The sequence below is a fragment of the Pongo abelii genome, chromosome 7 (genome assembly GCF_028885655.2).
Source record: "Pongo abelii isolate AG06213 chromosome 7, NHGRI_mPonAbe1-v2.0_pri, whole genome shotgun sequence".
NCBI classification, from domain to species: domain Eukaryota; kingdom Metazoa; phylum Chordata; class Mammalia; order Primates; family Hominidae; genus Pongo; species Pongo abelii.
The window spans coordinates 65,262,607-65,279,008 of record NC_071992.2 but is presented as its reverse complement, the minus strand read 5'-3'; the positions used below and the strand labels follow the sequence as shown (position 1 = coordinate 65,279,008).

Sequence of the window (16,402 nt, the reverse complement as noted above, 5' to 3'; positions counted from 1 at the left end):
ACCCAGCCATCAAACATTTCTCTACAGAGTTCTGACTTTTTGCAGTGGAGAAAAATATTGAGAAATGGAAAGCTTTGCTGAGTGTGCTCCTTGCTATTAAGAACTCTCTGACTCCAGATATTTTGCGGACAGAGTAAGGTACAGCTGCACACATACACATGCACACACACACACACACACATTGCAAATTGAGGCTGCATACCAATATTTCTAATTGTAATCCAATACTACAGAATTTATTCTTGGCTTCTTTCTTTCTGTATTTATGACTCTTATCCCTAACAGTGAGAAATAAGGCTCCTATTTTACCTTCCACACAACATATCTACTTAGTTGATCAATCCCTCTTTCTCCTTCCCCATCTCCCACCTGTATTCACTCTGAGTACCCTCCTCATTCAACCCTGCCAGGCATGTTTTCTCCTTTTTTCTAAAAATGTTTTTAGATGAATATCAGTGTGACTATATTGCTCACTATGTATATTTTATCAAAAAATTAAACTTATTTGTAATATCAGGCTGAAAAACAGTATCATGAAAAATACTGTTTAAAAAATAATCTTTGTCATCCAAAGACTTGTTCTTGCTAAATCTATTGCTAGCTCTGAAACAGGCAGTTGTTGAATATCTACAAACAAAATGATCCTTTACTTTTTAAGGGTTTCCTGGTCAAATGATAGGGAGTACATTTTTATACCAATGATACACTGCTCATCTACTATGAATGAAGACAGACATTCCTTTCACTACTCCTCTATGTTTCCCATGTACGTTCTGTTAGCATAACAACTACTACACTTGGGCTTCAAGTCATGCAGTTACGTCCGATCTTCCTCTCACTAGGAAGAACCTGATCATTGCAACTGTACTCCTGAATTCAGCTGTAGGATGAGATCTAAGTTCCATTGGTAGCTGTCCCTGGGCTAAAGGCCTTGGGTATCCTCTGGGAGGCAGGTGATCGTGGTGCCCAGAGAGATGAGGGCAAGATGCAGGGGGTCTACTTCTTTTTCCCATAGACACTGGTTTACGAAATCCTTTTTATTCAAAGAGGTGATCAAAGAATACACAGCCCCCCAAAAATGTAGGAGAAAAAGTACTCAATAAGTGTCTTAGTGAATTAATTACAAATATAGGGTACTTTTCCATAGATTTTCAATGTTTGTGGTATTTGCCAACTTTATTCTGCATCATGAGCTTTTTCTCATTCTTGATATATATTCACTTTCATGCCTAATTTTATATTCCTAGTTTTGCATTTTCTTAATTATTAAAGTCCCAAAGTTAAATAAATGACAGTTTCCCTAACAGCTCAACACACCCCTGTTGGCAGGCACCAGAGGTCTGTAATGCTAAAATGTACCCCGTGCTATAACTTAGTATCATCTCAGCTAATTGCCATGAGTTTCTAAAAAAATAGCCGAACTCTAGTTTTTGCTTTTGTTTTTTTCTTTTCTCTAACCTCCATGTTGCTTTACATTCTCTCCAATTGTTGATCCTAAATTTTAAGACATGTAACATGGACATTTCTACTAGGTATGTCAGTAGGCAGAAATATAAACTGTTGAATACTTAGAGTTCAGGGACAAGATCTGGGCAGAACATATGCATTTGGAGTCATCAGGACAGAATTGCTGTTTATGTCAGAGTGATTGAGATCTGTTACCCAACAGGAGGCTTAGTATTAGGTAAGAGCAAGGATAGTTATCTGTCAGGATGGGGCTGCCAGGAGGCATTTGCAATGCTGAGAGAGTTTGCATGTAGGAAGTAGGATCATCACCTAAAAGTGAGAATGGGAAGTATATATTAATTTCAAAAAAGAATGAAAAAGGTTGAATATAAGTTCCAGTAGATTAGACAAGAGAATAGGCTAAGAAAATATGACATAACAATAGGAAGAATTAGAGGCTTTCTTGAGATTTTAGTCTGTAACTGAAAATGCAGGTTGTCTTTTTTCCAGCCATGCACCGCTACAGTGCCGTGTTAGGGAGTTACAGCTCAGGCTAGAATCAGAGCAAAACGAGTCAAACCAGAGCGGTGCAAAAGGGCTGGTCTATGCAGGCGAGTAGCTACTGTGAGGGCACTATCTGTTCAGGCCCGACTCCTCTGCCTCTCTCCTCCTAGCCCGCTGTCCATGCCCTTGTTGACCAGAAGATGCCCCAGGAGCACTCCCCTCCGGCCCCTTCATCTCCATCTCACGTTGCATTCAAAGAGGATTTTTAAATGGGCAACCTCAGTCCCTCCCCATGCTTGACATGCTTTAGTGGCTGCCCTTTGTTCCTCAGATAAAGTTCATGTGCTTTATTAAGGCCTTTTCCTATGATCTGTTCCGTCCAAACACCAACACCAACCTCATACCCAAGCTGACTACAGCTGTAACAAACCTGTTTGCGTTGTTGAAGGGACACACACTTCTTTGTAGCTCTGGGCAAGTTTACACATTATTCCTTGTACCAGGTTGCTCCTCCCCTCCTATTGGCTGAACTCCAGCCCCTGCCATGATACATCTTCCTCTGTGGAGCCCTTTCACAGTCACTTAGGTTTCAGTTCATTAAAGGCCTCCTCCAAAATGCCCTTCCTAAACTCCTTCATCAGCTGGAATTTTTGTGAGTTCAACTCTCTTATACTGTTGTATTGATCCTTAATACCTAGTGGAGTGCTTGGCACATAGAAGGTACTCGAAGTAACTGTGATATGAATTAACAGACAAAAATGCATTCACAAATTAGTTAACCAATTGCTAATCTTCACAGCACCCTCTGCATCAATAGCTGCATTTCACAGATGAAGAACTGAAGTTCATAGTGCCCAATACACTCATAAAGGGTAATGTTTTAGTAACAGAAGTGGCATTTGTTGTCAAATTCCTCTTTTTCTGAAACCTTTGCTCTCTCATCAGTACCAGGCTGGCTCTCTGTTTCCCATCTTTTTTCCCAAATTATCAATATTTACACTGAGAGACAGAGACAGTGTAGTATCATGTGCAAGAGCACAGAATTTTGACACATTGCAAGATTCATATCTTTAGCTCTGATATTTGCTAGCTATGTGACCTTAGGCTATTTACTTAAACTGTTTTTTGCCTCAGTTTCCAAATCTCTAAAATGGGAATAACAATAACTGACAGATAGTGGTGCTGTAAATACAAACTGAATTCATATACTAAGCACTTAGGATAATACCTGGCACATACCTATAAACTATATGTACCAGATAAACCTTATTGCTTCATTTTTGTTATTACTGGTGTAGCTTCATTATGAACACATCAGAAGGGACAGGATTTTCCTGATTAATGGTCACAGGCAAGTTCTTCTGTGATCCAGACATTCAAATCTGACTTTTAATTAGCCTCACCTGAGGGATCCATTTTCTGGAGGCAGAAGTCTACAACTTGCACAGCTTGCATCAGAACTGATACCTCATGGCAGGAGAGGGCTGGGCTGTAGAAGACTTCCCCTCTGATTTAGGCTGTAGAAGATGCCCCTTCTTATTTGCTCACCAGCCCCACCTATCTGACTGGCTTCCTTATCAACCAGTGATCCTGACACAGGAGAAGGTCAGAAGGTGATCTGCATGCAGGAAAATAATCCATTTAGCATCGAATCTAGAAGCCACTCCTCTGTTCTCATGCTACATGAAATTTTCCTTTGGGAGAAGGGATGCTCGAAGAATGGCTTTATATGTCTAATGTCAAGCCACAAAGCATAAAGCACCAGCATTGTACTTACTAAGGGGAGGGGGACTTCCTTGATTACATACAACAACTGAAGGTAGATTTACATTGTATTTGATGTGTGAGAATACTTATTGCCAGGCCTCACTAACCTATGTAAACATTTTCTCAAGTAGAACATCACACAGCAGGGCCTGTTGGGGGGTTGGGGGCAAGGGGAGAGACACCATTAGGACAAATACCTAATACATGCAGGGCCTAAAACCTAGATGATGGGTGGATAGGTGCAGCAAACCACCATGGTACATGTATACCTATGTAACAAAACTGCACGTTCTGCACATGTATCCCAGAACTTGAAGTGTTAAAAAAAATTCAAGTAAACTAAGGCTTATAGAAAATTTTATATAGAAAGTTAAAATGAGAAGTAGTCTTTGATTTTAATTTGGTCAGAATGTAAATATACAGGCACTCTCATAGACACTTCTGATGGCAGCATAAGTTAGGATGACTTGTAGGAGGCAATTTGTACACATGGATTTAATATATTGAATGTGTTAAAATATTTTTCCACACGGGATTTCCAAAGCTCAGAATTTAGACTAAAGGAAATAAGAATTTGCATAAAAGTCTCTGAGCAAACATCAGTCCTTCCTACATATTATTATTTTGTCTCATTTATTTACTTACTATCTTTGTCTTCTTTATTGATTTACTTAACATCATATCACCTAATAAAATGCAAGCTCAGTGAAAGCAGTGGCTTTTTCTGCATTTTTCTCAGCCACATAACAAGTGCTGAGGTTACCTGGTGTATAGCAAACATTTAATTTTCTATTAAACCATTCAAATAATGATTGTTGTGATATGCCTGATAGCAAGAACAAGTGGTAGAAAAAACTAAATGTAAAATTTTAAAGTGGACTCAATGAATATAGGCAAATGATGGGATAGATGAAATCTATCAAAAAGTTATCAGTGTTTTTAAGGAACATTAACTGTCATAGAAAAAAATCTCAAGACATATTTTTACACAAAATAGCAGATCATGAATTGCATAATCTTAACTTTGTCAAAAATTGTAACAAAGAGATATAAAATATTGAGTGTATATCTTGATAGAGCTAAATATAATGTTTATTATTTCCTTTAAAATTATCCTTTTTAACTACTATAGTAAACTGCATTATGTTCTAATGTTTAAATAGCTTTTTTTAAAAAAAGAGGATTTAAAAGATCATGTAGCTACTTGGAGAGTGGTTAGAAAATAATTTAAGTCTAAGTAAGAATATATAAATATGTGTTGCATTATTACTATGATAAAAGTTATATTAGTGTACAGATAGAGAATAGACAAAGTTGATTTGTTGAGGCAGTTTTCTTTTTTCCTTCTTTCCTTCCTCCTCCCTCCCTCCCTTCCTTCCTTCTTCCTTCTTTCCTTCCTCCCCTCTGTGCCCTCCCTGCCCTTCCTCCCTCCCTCCCTCCCTCCCTCTTTCTTTCTTTCTTTTTTTCTTTCTTTCTTTTTTCTTTCTTTTTCTTTCTTCCTTCCTTCCTTCCTTTCTCTTTCTTTCTTTCTTTCTTTCATTCTTCTTTCCTTCTTTCTCTCTCTCCTTCCTTCCTTCCTTCTTTCCTTTTCTTTTCTTCTTTTCTTTTCCTTCTTTTCTTTTCTTTCTTTCTTTCCTTCTTTCTTTTCTTTCTTTCTTTTCTTCTTTCTTTTCTTCCTCTAATTACATGAGTAGCTTTCCTAAAAATACAGAGTTCGCCCGGGCGCGGTGGCTCATGCCTGTAATCCTAACACTTTGGGAGGCAGAGGTGGGCCGATTGCCTGAGCTCAGGAGTTCAAGACCAGGTTGGGCAACACGGTGAAACCCTGTCTCTACTAAAATACAAAAAATTAGCTGGGCATGGTGGCATGTGCCTGTAGTCCCAGCTACTCAGGAGGCTGAGGCAGGAGATTTGCTTGAACTTGGGAGGTGGAGGTTGCAGTGAGCCGAGATCATGCCACTGCACTCCAGCCTGAGCAACAGAGCAAGACTCCATCTCCAAAAAATAGAAAGCTATCTCATTAGCCATTTTGGCAATTATTTCAGAAAACTGGAGTCAGGTATGATCTCCTTTTCCTCAGATATTAGCAGCTGTTTAAGAAATTGTCAGACCCTTCTTTACTAACAATACACTCAAGTATTTCAGTTTGTCCTTCCACCATTACGCCTACAAAAGAACTCAAAGCATGCACAGTGATGAGCAATCAATGAACTATATTTTTAGCTGGATTTTGCACTTCAGAGAACTTCAGCTTTAATCCTAAGTTCTCTATAAGGAACAGAAACTATGAACACTTTTGAGGTAATTATAATTTTTGTCTCTCTGCCTTCAGACAATTTTGATGCGTTTTATTATATTTTAAATGTTTCAGCATTTTTTTACTCTGCTAAGTCTTTAACAGGAAGAGAAATAGCTAGCATAAAGCAAAGGGAAATTAGCTCCACTTGGATACAGAAACAAGGTCAACCTTATGCAGGAATTTAATTATCAATCTGTGGTGAGTCCAAGCCTACAAACCCTAAAGTAGAAAGTGAATATATATTAGTCTTCATGTTTTATAGGTTATTCCAATTTTAATTCTTTAAAAAAACGCTGTAGAAACCATGTGACGTTTTACAGAATTTGTGATGGCTTGCTATTGCAATAATCCTACATATGGCATGAAATTCAACTGATATATGACAATCCAATGTTCTTTTACATATGCAAAAAGTTGGTCAAGCCATGAGATTAAGAACAAAACAGCAAAACTTTTCTTTGCATTTTTCCTGATATTTTCTATATTTTCTAATTCCAAGTCTTACCCAAATCTTTCTCTTTTGCATTTTATTCAGAAAAAAAGAATTAAAAAAAAAAAAACATGGTAACAACCGACGTTTAAATTCAGACTACTTTCAACCGAATTTTCTTCTTCCGCAGTGAACTCCTGATGAGCTTCTCCCTGTTCCCTCACCCACGGCGGGACTGCAGAGTCTGCTTGCAAGTTATTTAAGCAGATAGCTGAGTGCCAGTGCACTTCTGTGCATTCTATATTTTCTCTTTTGTGTCTAGTTTATTTTCTTTCTCTTTCATTTGTCTTTATCGTGTCTCTTCCTTCATTCCATGAATCATTTGTTTTCATCAGCTACTTATGAGCCCAGAGGCACTATTTGCTGAGGAAAAGCCATTCAAATACTGACTACATATTGATCATACCTTGAGGATCTTGCACATAATCTCATAAACTGAGAATGTTTTCTCTGCTCTCGTCCAGTCCCAGGTGGTCACCTTTAAAAGATAAGAAAATAATGTTTAATTTGTTTTAGAAAGTTATTTACTACTGTATTTGGTTTGCATAATATAGTGAAACATAAGAAAAAACTTTCACAGATGTATCTAGTTAGTTTCTCATCTGTGAAGCCATGCTCATAAAGGACCCTACATAATACTTTTGTTTCCTCTATTCCAAGCTTTGTCACCATTTGTCTCATGCTTTCAGCAAATGATTTATATTATGTGCAACAGTTCTCATTTGCCCAGTGTCCTTATATATCTTAAATAATCTTTGCATTCTCTACCTATAAATACTAAGTATTTACATTCCACACTCATATTTTTTTTCAATTTACCACTAGTTAAATACAGAAAATACCAGACCTCAACACAGCTCTATTTTTTAAATATACATCATTTATATTAAGAAATTCCAAGATGACTGTGACATTGCAAACATACCAAAAGCATAATGCAGTTATTTCACTTACTTAGGTTGGAAACATATATTTAACTGTCTTGTCAAATAAATTATTCAGAGTAGGAATAGAGTAAAATATATAAATATCAATTTTTCCTCTGTCTTCCTAGTGCTTTAAACTTTGTGTAGAGACAGACATTTAAAACAGCAGCAAGTGAGACCTGATGATTTCTAAATCTTATGTATTATTAGACCTGCAAGTGACTGGTCTCGCATTTGGTATTTATATTCAATAAATATTTATTAAGTGTCTTCTGAGCTGCAAGGTACATGTTTCCAAAAGCAAGACTTGAGGTGCAATAGGTATCTATACATATCTAGTACAAATCTCAATAACTAGGATATAGAATATAATAGAAGGTGAAAATGCTATTGATTTTATATAGAGAGACCTGTACAACATAGATAAGCAAGTTTGACTGTCATAAATGATAGCTTACCAGAATGTATTTGTGTTGTTTGTCAAGGATAGAATCCTCTAATTTAAATGTTGAACACCATGAGAGTTAACGTCATCTTATGGGATTACCATAGGGTGAGACAGACTTAATAGTAGCTAGATAAGGTGCTATCATTTTGAAATTTCCTTATTATTCTTTGCTAATAATAAATTACTAGTAATTATAAGTGCTGAATAAATTTAAAATAACTGTCAAAAGATCCTTGGAAAATAAGAGTTTAGTAAACATGTTCATTCATGTATAGCCCTAAAACAGTTTATTCTTTTTTATTTCACTTTTGATATATTCATTTCTTTAATTTTTATTTAATAAACAAAATACACTGACATATGCTTGAAAATGTTTCTTAAAATCTCCTTTCCCATGTCGTCATGAGATTTGTAACGGCATTATAATTTGATCCATTATTTTATAGGTTCACTATTTATAAAGAAGTAAGTTCCAGACTTTTCAAGGGTGTTAAAGCAAATGTTTAATATCAGAATATATATTTTAGTAAGTTAAATCAGATAAACGGATTTCTATTTTTTCTCTATATTATTTTTAAAAAATATTGATGGTATACTATTTGGTGCTGTTAAGTTGGTGTCAATCTCTTGTGATAATATGGAAAAGACCAATAAATTTTGATAAAACACTTACTGGAGGTGCCAGAAACTTGTAGAGACATGAGCCCCTCAGGGCCAGGAAGGTCGGGGAGTACACTCTGTCCTGGAGGGGATCTTGCTCCCGGGCTTCACACCAGCCCATGTAGACAATCTGCAAGAAAATGGAATACAATCAACTGTCAAAACTTCTTATTTTAGATATCTTATATCTAAAAAATATTTAGATGAAAATATTAAAAATATTTTAGATATTTTTCACGTAGTATTAAAAACTCACACAAAATTATCAAATTGATTGATGCAAAAAAGTACATTAAACCAGATTTACCTTCAGTAAATGAATGTAAACCTCTCATAAGAATTTCTTATACGTTTCTATCAGCATTTATCAAGTGTTTATGCCATCCAACCTGCCATGGATTATATTTCCCACTCTACCAATTCTTACAGAAAAAAATACTTATTTGTAATAGAATTCATTGATGCATCGCACTTGTTTACCAATTACTGACATTTTATTAATTGGGAATGTGCTTCAATACAGAATGTTGAAGTGAGTAAAGAAAGCAAATCAGAGAGACATCTTATGGCAATACCACTAGGGCGGCACACCACTTCTCCTCTGTGCCTGATAACGGAGAATGATAAATGTCCTCCTTTTAATCATTGATCTTAGATGAATATAATTTATGCTAGTGTATTCATATATCAAATGGCATTGAAACCAACTCTTTATCTTCTAGTGCTTAATAAAGGCAGATTGATTTCCAAACAAAGATTTTGTGAGATGAGCCACTCGTCTTTTTATTATCTGATTTTCTTGAGAGTCAAACATATACATAAACACTTAACAAATAAGTATGACATTTCTAACAACATATTCATGTGGCATTCAATTTCTTTCTCATCACAACTCTGTGTGGGAGGATATACTTCCCACTTCATATAATTTACGTTGGCTTTATGGTTGGCAGAGTTAACTCCTCCTCCTAGATATTTTTTTTCTTTTTTTGGCTCGTGAGACCTTCTATCACCAATAGGATATTAATGAATGTGTCAAGAGTAGAGTTAGCTTAGTATCTCGTGCTTTTGCCATTACCATGAAGAACTCATACCCAGGATAGGAACACATGCAGCAGACCAGAGCTCAGCTTAACACCTGGACCAAGCCCAGCTAGCTCCAAACTGGTGGCTAATGACAATCAGTTCACTTTCAGAAAGAAAGAAATACTTATTGTTGTATTCCAGCTAGTAAGGGGGTGGTTTGTTTTGCAGCATTAATGTGGTGACAGTTGACTAATAACAATGCAAGAATTTGAAATGCAAGATTTGAAATATGACTGTCTATTCATAGATCTCATCTTCTTTCCATTAATTGTGTTTACTCTCTAAAATAATTGGATTATTCACCATCTCATTATCTCAGTTTGTCTTACAATAAGCCTATGAGCTATAAAGTCCCTGAATTAACAAATTAAGGGATTGTGATTTAAATAAATTAGCTTAACAAATGAATCAAACTTGATACAAGTTAAAATTGGAATTTGAACCAAAATGCCTTGCTCTTTTAATTATATAATGCATTCTGTAATCTTTTAGATTACTAACATATGCATTACATAGAGACTTCACTGGTTAATAATAACATAATAAGAATCAACTATAATAACTGATTATTTTGTATTGCTTATATGGCCAGGTATAGTTGATCAGATAACAACACAGTTTTGAAAAAGTAAATGAAGCTTAATAGATAACCATCCCATAAAGAAAACTATGACTTAGTTTAATATATATTTACTAAGTCAGAATAATTACACGAGTTAAAACGAAAGGATATTATAGTTTACACTTTCAGTAGTTGCATATTAGAGAATGTAGACAACCCACCATCTAATGTTACCTTAGGAAACTGGAAAAGAATATGCTTAAAGCACTAGATGTTTTACAAGCTATTAAAAGGCAACCAGGAAAAATTTATAGGAATATGAAAATTGAGAGAGGTTAATCATTAATACAAATGTAGGGTCAACTTTTGCCATAGGTGTGCTTTCTACACGGAAATGTCACATGAGAGAATCAGCTACATTGGCCGATCTCACAGGTTTGGATCAAAACGTTAAAGTCCAGAATCTTCCACATGTGGAGGCCTTAGTAAACATGCTCTGCTTTTACTTAGGATCAGAAATGTCTGCATCCTAATTACAAAGTTAAGGCAGAAGTCATCAAGCCCTTGCCAGGACTGGAGCTCAGATTTAAGCCATTGAGATGACCCAGAAAATGCCAAGCTTGAAATGGTTTATGATAATCCTGGAATTTTGTCAGGCTCCTGACTAAAGAAAATGGAAATTCTTTCTGGATGACAATAACATTACTTATGTCAATATATTTTCATAAGACCTGTTTCTTGGAAGAGAATAAAAATAACCAAGAATATAAGGAAATAAAACTTCATGAAGTACATCAGGAGAATAACATGAAGAATAAAAACAATAGACAGCAGAATTGAATATTTAGGCATTTCAGATATTGGAATTTTCTAATACAGACATTAATTAGGTTTGCTATGTATACAAATATAAGACACAAAATTGAAACTTTCATCAGGGTATATCTGAGGTAATAGATTATAAAATGTTCCATTTAGAAATTAGACAAATAAATATTTATGAAACATAAAGTTGGGTTTAACAACATATTAAAAAGCAGCTAAAGAAAGAATTAGTGAATAGAAAGATGGCTCAGTAAAAAAGGTCTAGAATGATGATTGGAGAGACAAAAGTTTGGAAAAAACATATATGAGAATAAGAGAAAAAGGTATTACACTGAGAAGCATAAAACTTCAAATTTGAGTCCCAACCCAAGCACAGCAAAGAAAGGGAATGAACAGAAGATATATTGAAAGAGATGATGGCTAAGAATTTAGAAAGAAGTCAATACACAGGTTCAGAAGAAAAACAAAACAAAAGCTAGATAAATATAAGCACACCAAGGCACTTTGGCATGTGTCTTCAGAGAACCAAAGACAGCAAAGAGCATGGTAAAAGTGGCAAGAAGACAGGAAAAAAAAAACATGTGTACATTAATGATTGGTTTAATAGAAGGCAGACGATTTCTAATATATGTTTCCGCATTTACTCTCCTGTGATACCACACATTGTTTAGCTTCTGGAAAACTTTAACTTTATACCTATGAATGAACTAGAGTGAAAGAGGCAAATACCATCTACATTTTATTATGAAAATAGTTTTGACCTTCTAGATCCTTGAAAAGTATCCAAAGAACATTCAAGGGCCTACAAAATACGCTGGCCCACTGTTGTAAAGTAAAAACTTTAGCAAATGTCATGATCTTTCAGGTAATCACTTATTAGAAGTGTAAAAGAAAAGTAACTACGTTAGTGAAATATATAAAACTTCAAAATAAACATACAGAAAAAAATAAACAATTTGTTTCATAAACAATCCAAAAGAAAAGGAGATTAAAAAGAAACAAATGTGGCAGAAAAATGTAAGGCACAAGGTAAGGTGGTGGAATGTAATATAGTTACATTCCTGCTATAGTTATATAGCAGGTAAATAGAATAAATGCAATCTTATAAAGTTTTTATTATTATTATTTTTTTAGACAGTGTCTCACTATCAACCAGGCTGAAGTGTGGGGGTCACAGTTCACTGAAGCTCTAACATGACCTCCCCAGCTCAAGTGATCCTCTTGCCCCAGCCTCCTGATAAGACTACAGGCACACACACCACCACTTCTGGCTAATTTTTGTAGAGACGGAGTTTTGCTATGTTGCCCAGGCTGGTCTTGAACTCCTGACCTCAAGCAAGCTGATCGTCTAGGACTTTTAAAGTGCTGGGATTGCAAGAATGACCCATCATGCCTAGTGTATAAAGTTTTTTACACTACACTAAATAAATTAATTAATTAATTAAATAAAACAAAAACAAAAGTAAAAGAAAAACCCTATATTCTGTCTCTGTAAGGTTTATCTAAAACATAAAAGTACAGAAAATTTGTAAAGAAAAGAATAAAAAAATTATATCAAACAGAGACCAAAAATCAATTGCTTTAGCAATACTGATATTAGAAAACGTAGATCTAAGGCAAACATTATTTCTAGAAATAAAAAAGGACTTTTAATAATGATAGTGTCAAACCTATCAAAAAGACATAATAATGTTTAGATTTTTTTTATATCTGATAACATACCTTTTATTTATTTATTTATTTATTTATTTATGATTGTTTTTGAGACAGTCACACTCTGTCATCCAGGCTGGAGTACAGTGGTGTGGTCTCAGCTCACTGCAACCTCCACCTCCTGGGTTCAAGTGATTCTCCTGCCTCAGCCCCCCAAGTAACTGGGACTAAAGGTGCCCACCACCAACCCCGGCTAATTCTTATATTTTCACTAGAGGCAGGTTTTCACCATGTTGGCCAGGTTGGTCTGAAACGCCTGACCTCAAATGATCCATCCTCCTTTGCTTCCCAAAGTGCTAAGATTACAGGTTTGAGCCACTGCACCTGGCCTGATAACATACCTTTAAAATATATAAAATGAAAAACTGATGGAATTACAACAAAATAAATGAACAAACTGATAATTGTAGAACAAGTTTAGCACAATTCATTGAATAACTATAAAATAAGAGTTAAAAATCCATCAAGCCATAGAGGTTTTGAACAATTCAATTAATAGAATCTGCTTAATTTATTATGTTTGAGACACTTGACTCAAGAAAAATTGAGTATAAATTATTTTCAAGTGCACCGGAAATGACAAGAAGTGATTACACCTTTATAATAATTATATCATTATATTTAGGTAATAAAGCAGGTATTAAATACTTTTTGCCATTCAAATGACATGTGGTGTCCTAAATAGAATGAAATGAGAGAGCAATATTCACAAAAAATTAGAATATCCCCCTCCAAAAGATTTGAAAATTAAGCAACATACTTCCACAGAGCAAAGGAGAAATCAAAAATGAAGTTAAGGCCGGTTGTGGTGGCCCACGCCTGTAATCCCAGCACTTTGGGAGGCGAAGGTGGGAGGATCACCTGAGGTCGGGAGTTTGAGACCACCCTGACCAACATGGAGAAACCCCATCTCTACTAAAAATACAAAATTAGCCAGGCATGGTGGCACATGCCTGCAATCCCAGCTACTCGGGAGGCTGAGACAGAGAATCACTTGAACCTGGGAGGTGGAGGTTGCAGTGAGCTAGATCATGCCATTGCACTCCAGCCTGGGCAACAAGAGCAAAACTCTGTCTCAAAAAAATAAATAATTATAAATAAATAAATAAATAAATAAATAAGCCCAGGTGAGGTGGCTCATGCCTGTAATCTCAGCACTTTGGGAGGCTGAGGTGGGTGGATCACCTGAGGTCAGGAGTTCGAGACCAGCCTGACCAACATGGAGAAACCCCATCTCTACTAAAAATACAAAATTAGTTAGGCTTGGTGGCGCGTGCCTGTAATCCCAGCTACTCGGGAGGGTGAGGCAGGAGAATCTCTTGAACCTGGGAGGCGGAGGTTGCAGTGAGCCAAGATTATGCCATTGCACTCCAGTCTGGGCAACAAGAGCGAAACTCCATCCCCCACCAAAAGGAAACGAAATGAAGTTAAAAAATAGTTTGAACTAAAATACAATGAAATATGAAATATCAAACTTGAAGGATTCAATAAAGGCTAACCTTGGGCTTTTATATCTTATATATATGCATTTTTTTAAGTCTCAACATCTGTAATCCAGGAATCTAGATCAAGAATTTAGAAAAAGTTTAGGAAGAAAGAGAGAAAGTACAAGAGATAAGGAGAGACCCAAAAGCCAAAATAAAAAAAAAAAAAAAAAGGAAGTATTGGATGCAGGCACTAATGAAATAGAAAAAAAATACAAACAGGTATTCAACAAAACAAAAAATAATTGTTAAGAGAGAATAATAATATAAATACTCATGGCAAGCATCAGCATAAATTACTAATATCCATGATATCAGATCCTACAGATATTATAATTATGTTAAAAAATCTTATAAATGATATTTTGCAAGTTACTTTTAAAATTTAAATGAGAGGACAGGCGCAGTGGCTCATGCCTGTAATCCCAGCACTTTGGAAAGCCAAGACGGGTAGATCACTTGAGGTCAAGAGTTCGAGACCAGCCTGGCCCACATGGTGAAACCCTGTGTCTTCTAAAAATACAAAAATTAACCAGGCATGGTGGCGGGTGCCTGTAATCCCAGCTACTTGGGAGGCTGAGGCAGGAGAATCACTTGAACCCAGAAGGTGGAGGTTGCAGTGAGCTGAGATGGCACCACTGCAATCCAGCTGAGCAACAGAGTGAGACTCTGTCTCAAAAAATAAATAAATAAATGAAATGAAATGAAATGAAATATATTAATTCTTAGACTAATGTCAGAATAGACGCAGAAAGAAATTTGTTTTAAATATAGAATCCTAGAATTATTAAAGTAATTTAATCTGTAATTTAAAACATTCCAACAAAAAACTTGAGGAACTAGTGAATCTTTTTAATTTCTACTAATTGTTTTTTAAAAATGATCTAAATTCTTGTAAGGTCCTCCAGAAAATAGAATAAAAGGGTGATCAGTCCCAACTTAATTTATGGATCAGCCATAACTTTACATGAATGAGTGAACAATGCGAATGAATCTCAAGGAACAGCACCTGACAAGAATATTTATAAAAAAGGAAATTTACATTTAAATCATTATTTATATGAGGTCTAAATTTATTAATTAAATACCTTGAGATTTAAAAGCATCAATATAATTCACAATATGAACCAAATGAAGGATTAAAATCACATACTCAAAAAATGAAGAAAAAATGGTGAAATTCAACATGTATTCATGATAGAATCTTTAAATTATAAATAGAAATTGTCTTTAAATTAGAATTTTTTAAATTTATAATCCAAATAAGGGTATTTGTATTTTTAAAAAATGTATTTAATGGTGAATTATTTAAATTATTCTTTGGAGATCAATAACAATACAAGAATATACACTACCACCACTAACAATCAATGATTTTCTACTTTTACCCAATGTGCTGAGAAAAAAAAAAGAAATTAAATGTTAAGTTTAGAAGATAAACAAGTCCATCATTTTTGTTGATAACATGAATTTATATATAGAAAACATAAAACTTTTAAATAAACAAAATTATTTTGTAAATTTCTCAATGTTGCCAAATATAAAATTTTATCCAAAATAAATTCTATTACTGAGTAACCCAAACTAATAGTAAAAAAATAGAAATTTAAAAATAAGACAATAATAGACTAAAACTAAAAAAGACGAGCCAGTAGAAAAGTGGGCAAGAGCATTAATGAGGCTTTTCAGAAAAGAGATTTTGGCTTATTCAACTTAGAGAAAGTATTCAACCAAAGTGCTCATCAAAGAAATGCAATTTAAACCCACTGTTGTATATCCTGTGTTTATCTTCCAAAGAGGCTACAATTAAAAGGACAGAAAGAGCTAAATTTTGGTGAGTAACTGTAGTAATGGAAAAGCTCCAACACAGCTGGTGAGACTGACTCCTCACTTCTTTTTTTGGGAAGGAGTCTCCCTCTGTCGCCCAGGCTGGAGTGCAGTGGCACAATCTGAGCTCACTGCAACCTCCGGCTCCTAAGTTCAAGTGACTCTCCTGCTTTAGCCTCCCGAGTAGCTGGGATTACAGGCATGCACCATAACGTCCAGCTAATTTTTTGTATTTTTAGTAGAGAGGGGGTTTCACCATGTTGGCCAGGCTGGTCTTGCACTCTTGACCTCAAGTTATTCACCCGCCTCGGACTCCTCACTTCTCACGTGAACTGAACATTGGTGCATGCAAGTGCACTAGAGAA

The 16,402-nt window shown here is 35.3% G+C and overlaps 1 protein-coding gene across 1 annotated transcript in view; it reads right to left on the bottom strand.

Annotated features, from left to right (window-relative positions):
• Positions 1-16,402, bottom strand: part of SNTG1 (syntrophin gamma 1) — an 875,063-nt gene that overhangs the window by 112,951 nt on the left and 745,710 nt on the right. Inside the window, exons 14-15 of the mRNA XM_063726650.1 lie at positions 8,554-8,670; positions 6,913-6,984 (exon numbers count right to left, since the gene is read on the bottom strand). Of these exons, the coding sequence (XP_063582720.1) occupies positions 6,913-6,984; positions 8,554-8,670 (189 nt within the window). The remainder of the gene's footprint in view (positions 1-6,912; positions 6,985-8,553; positions 8,671-16,402) is intronic.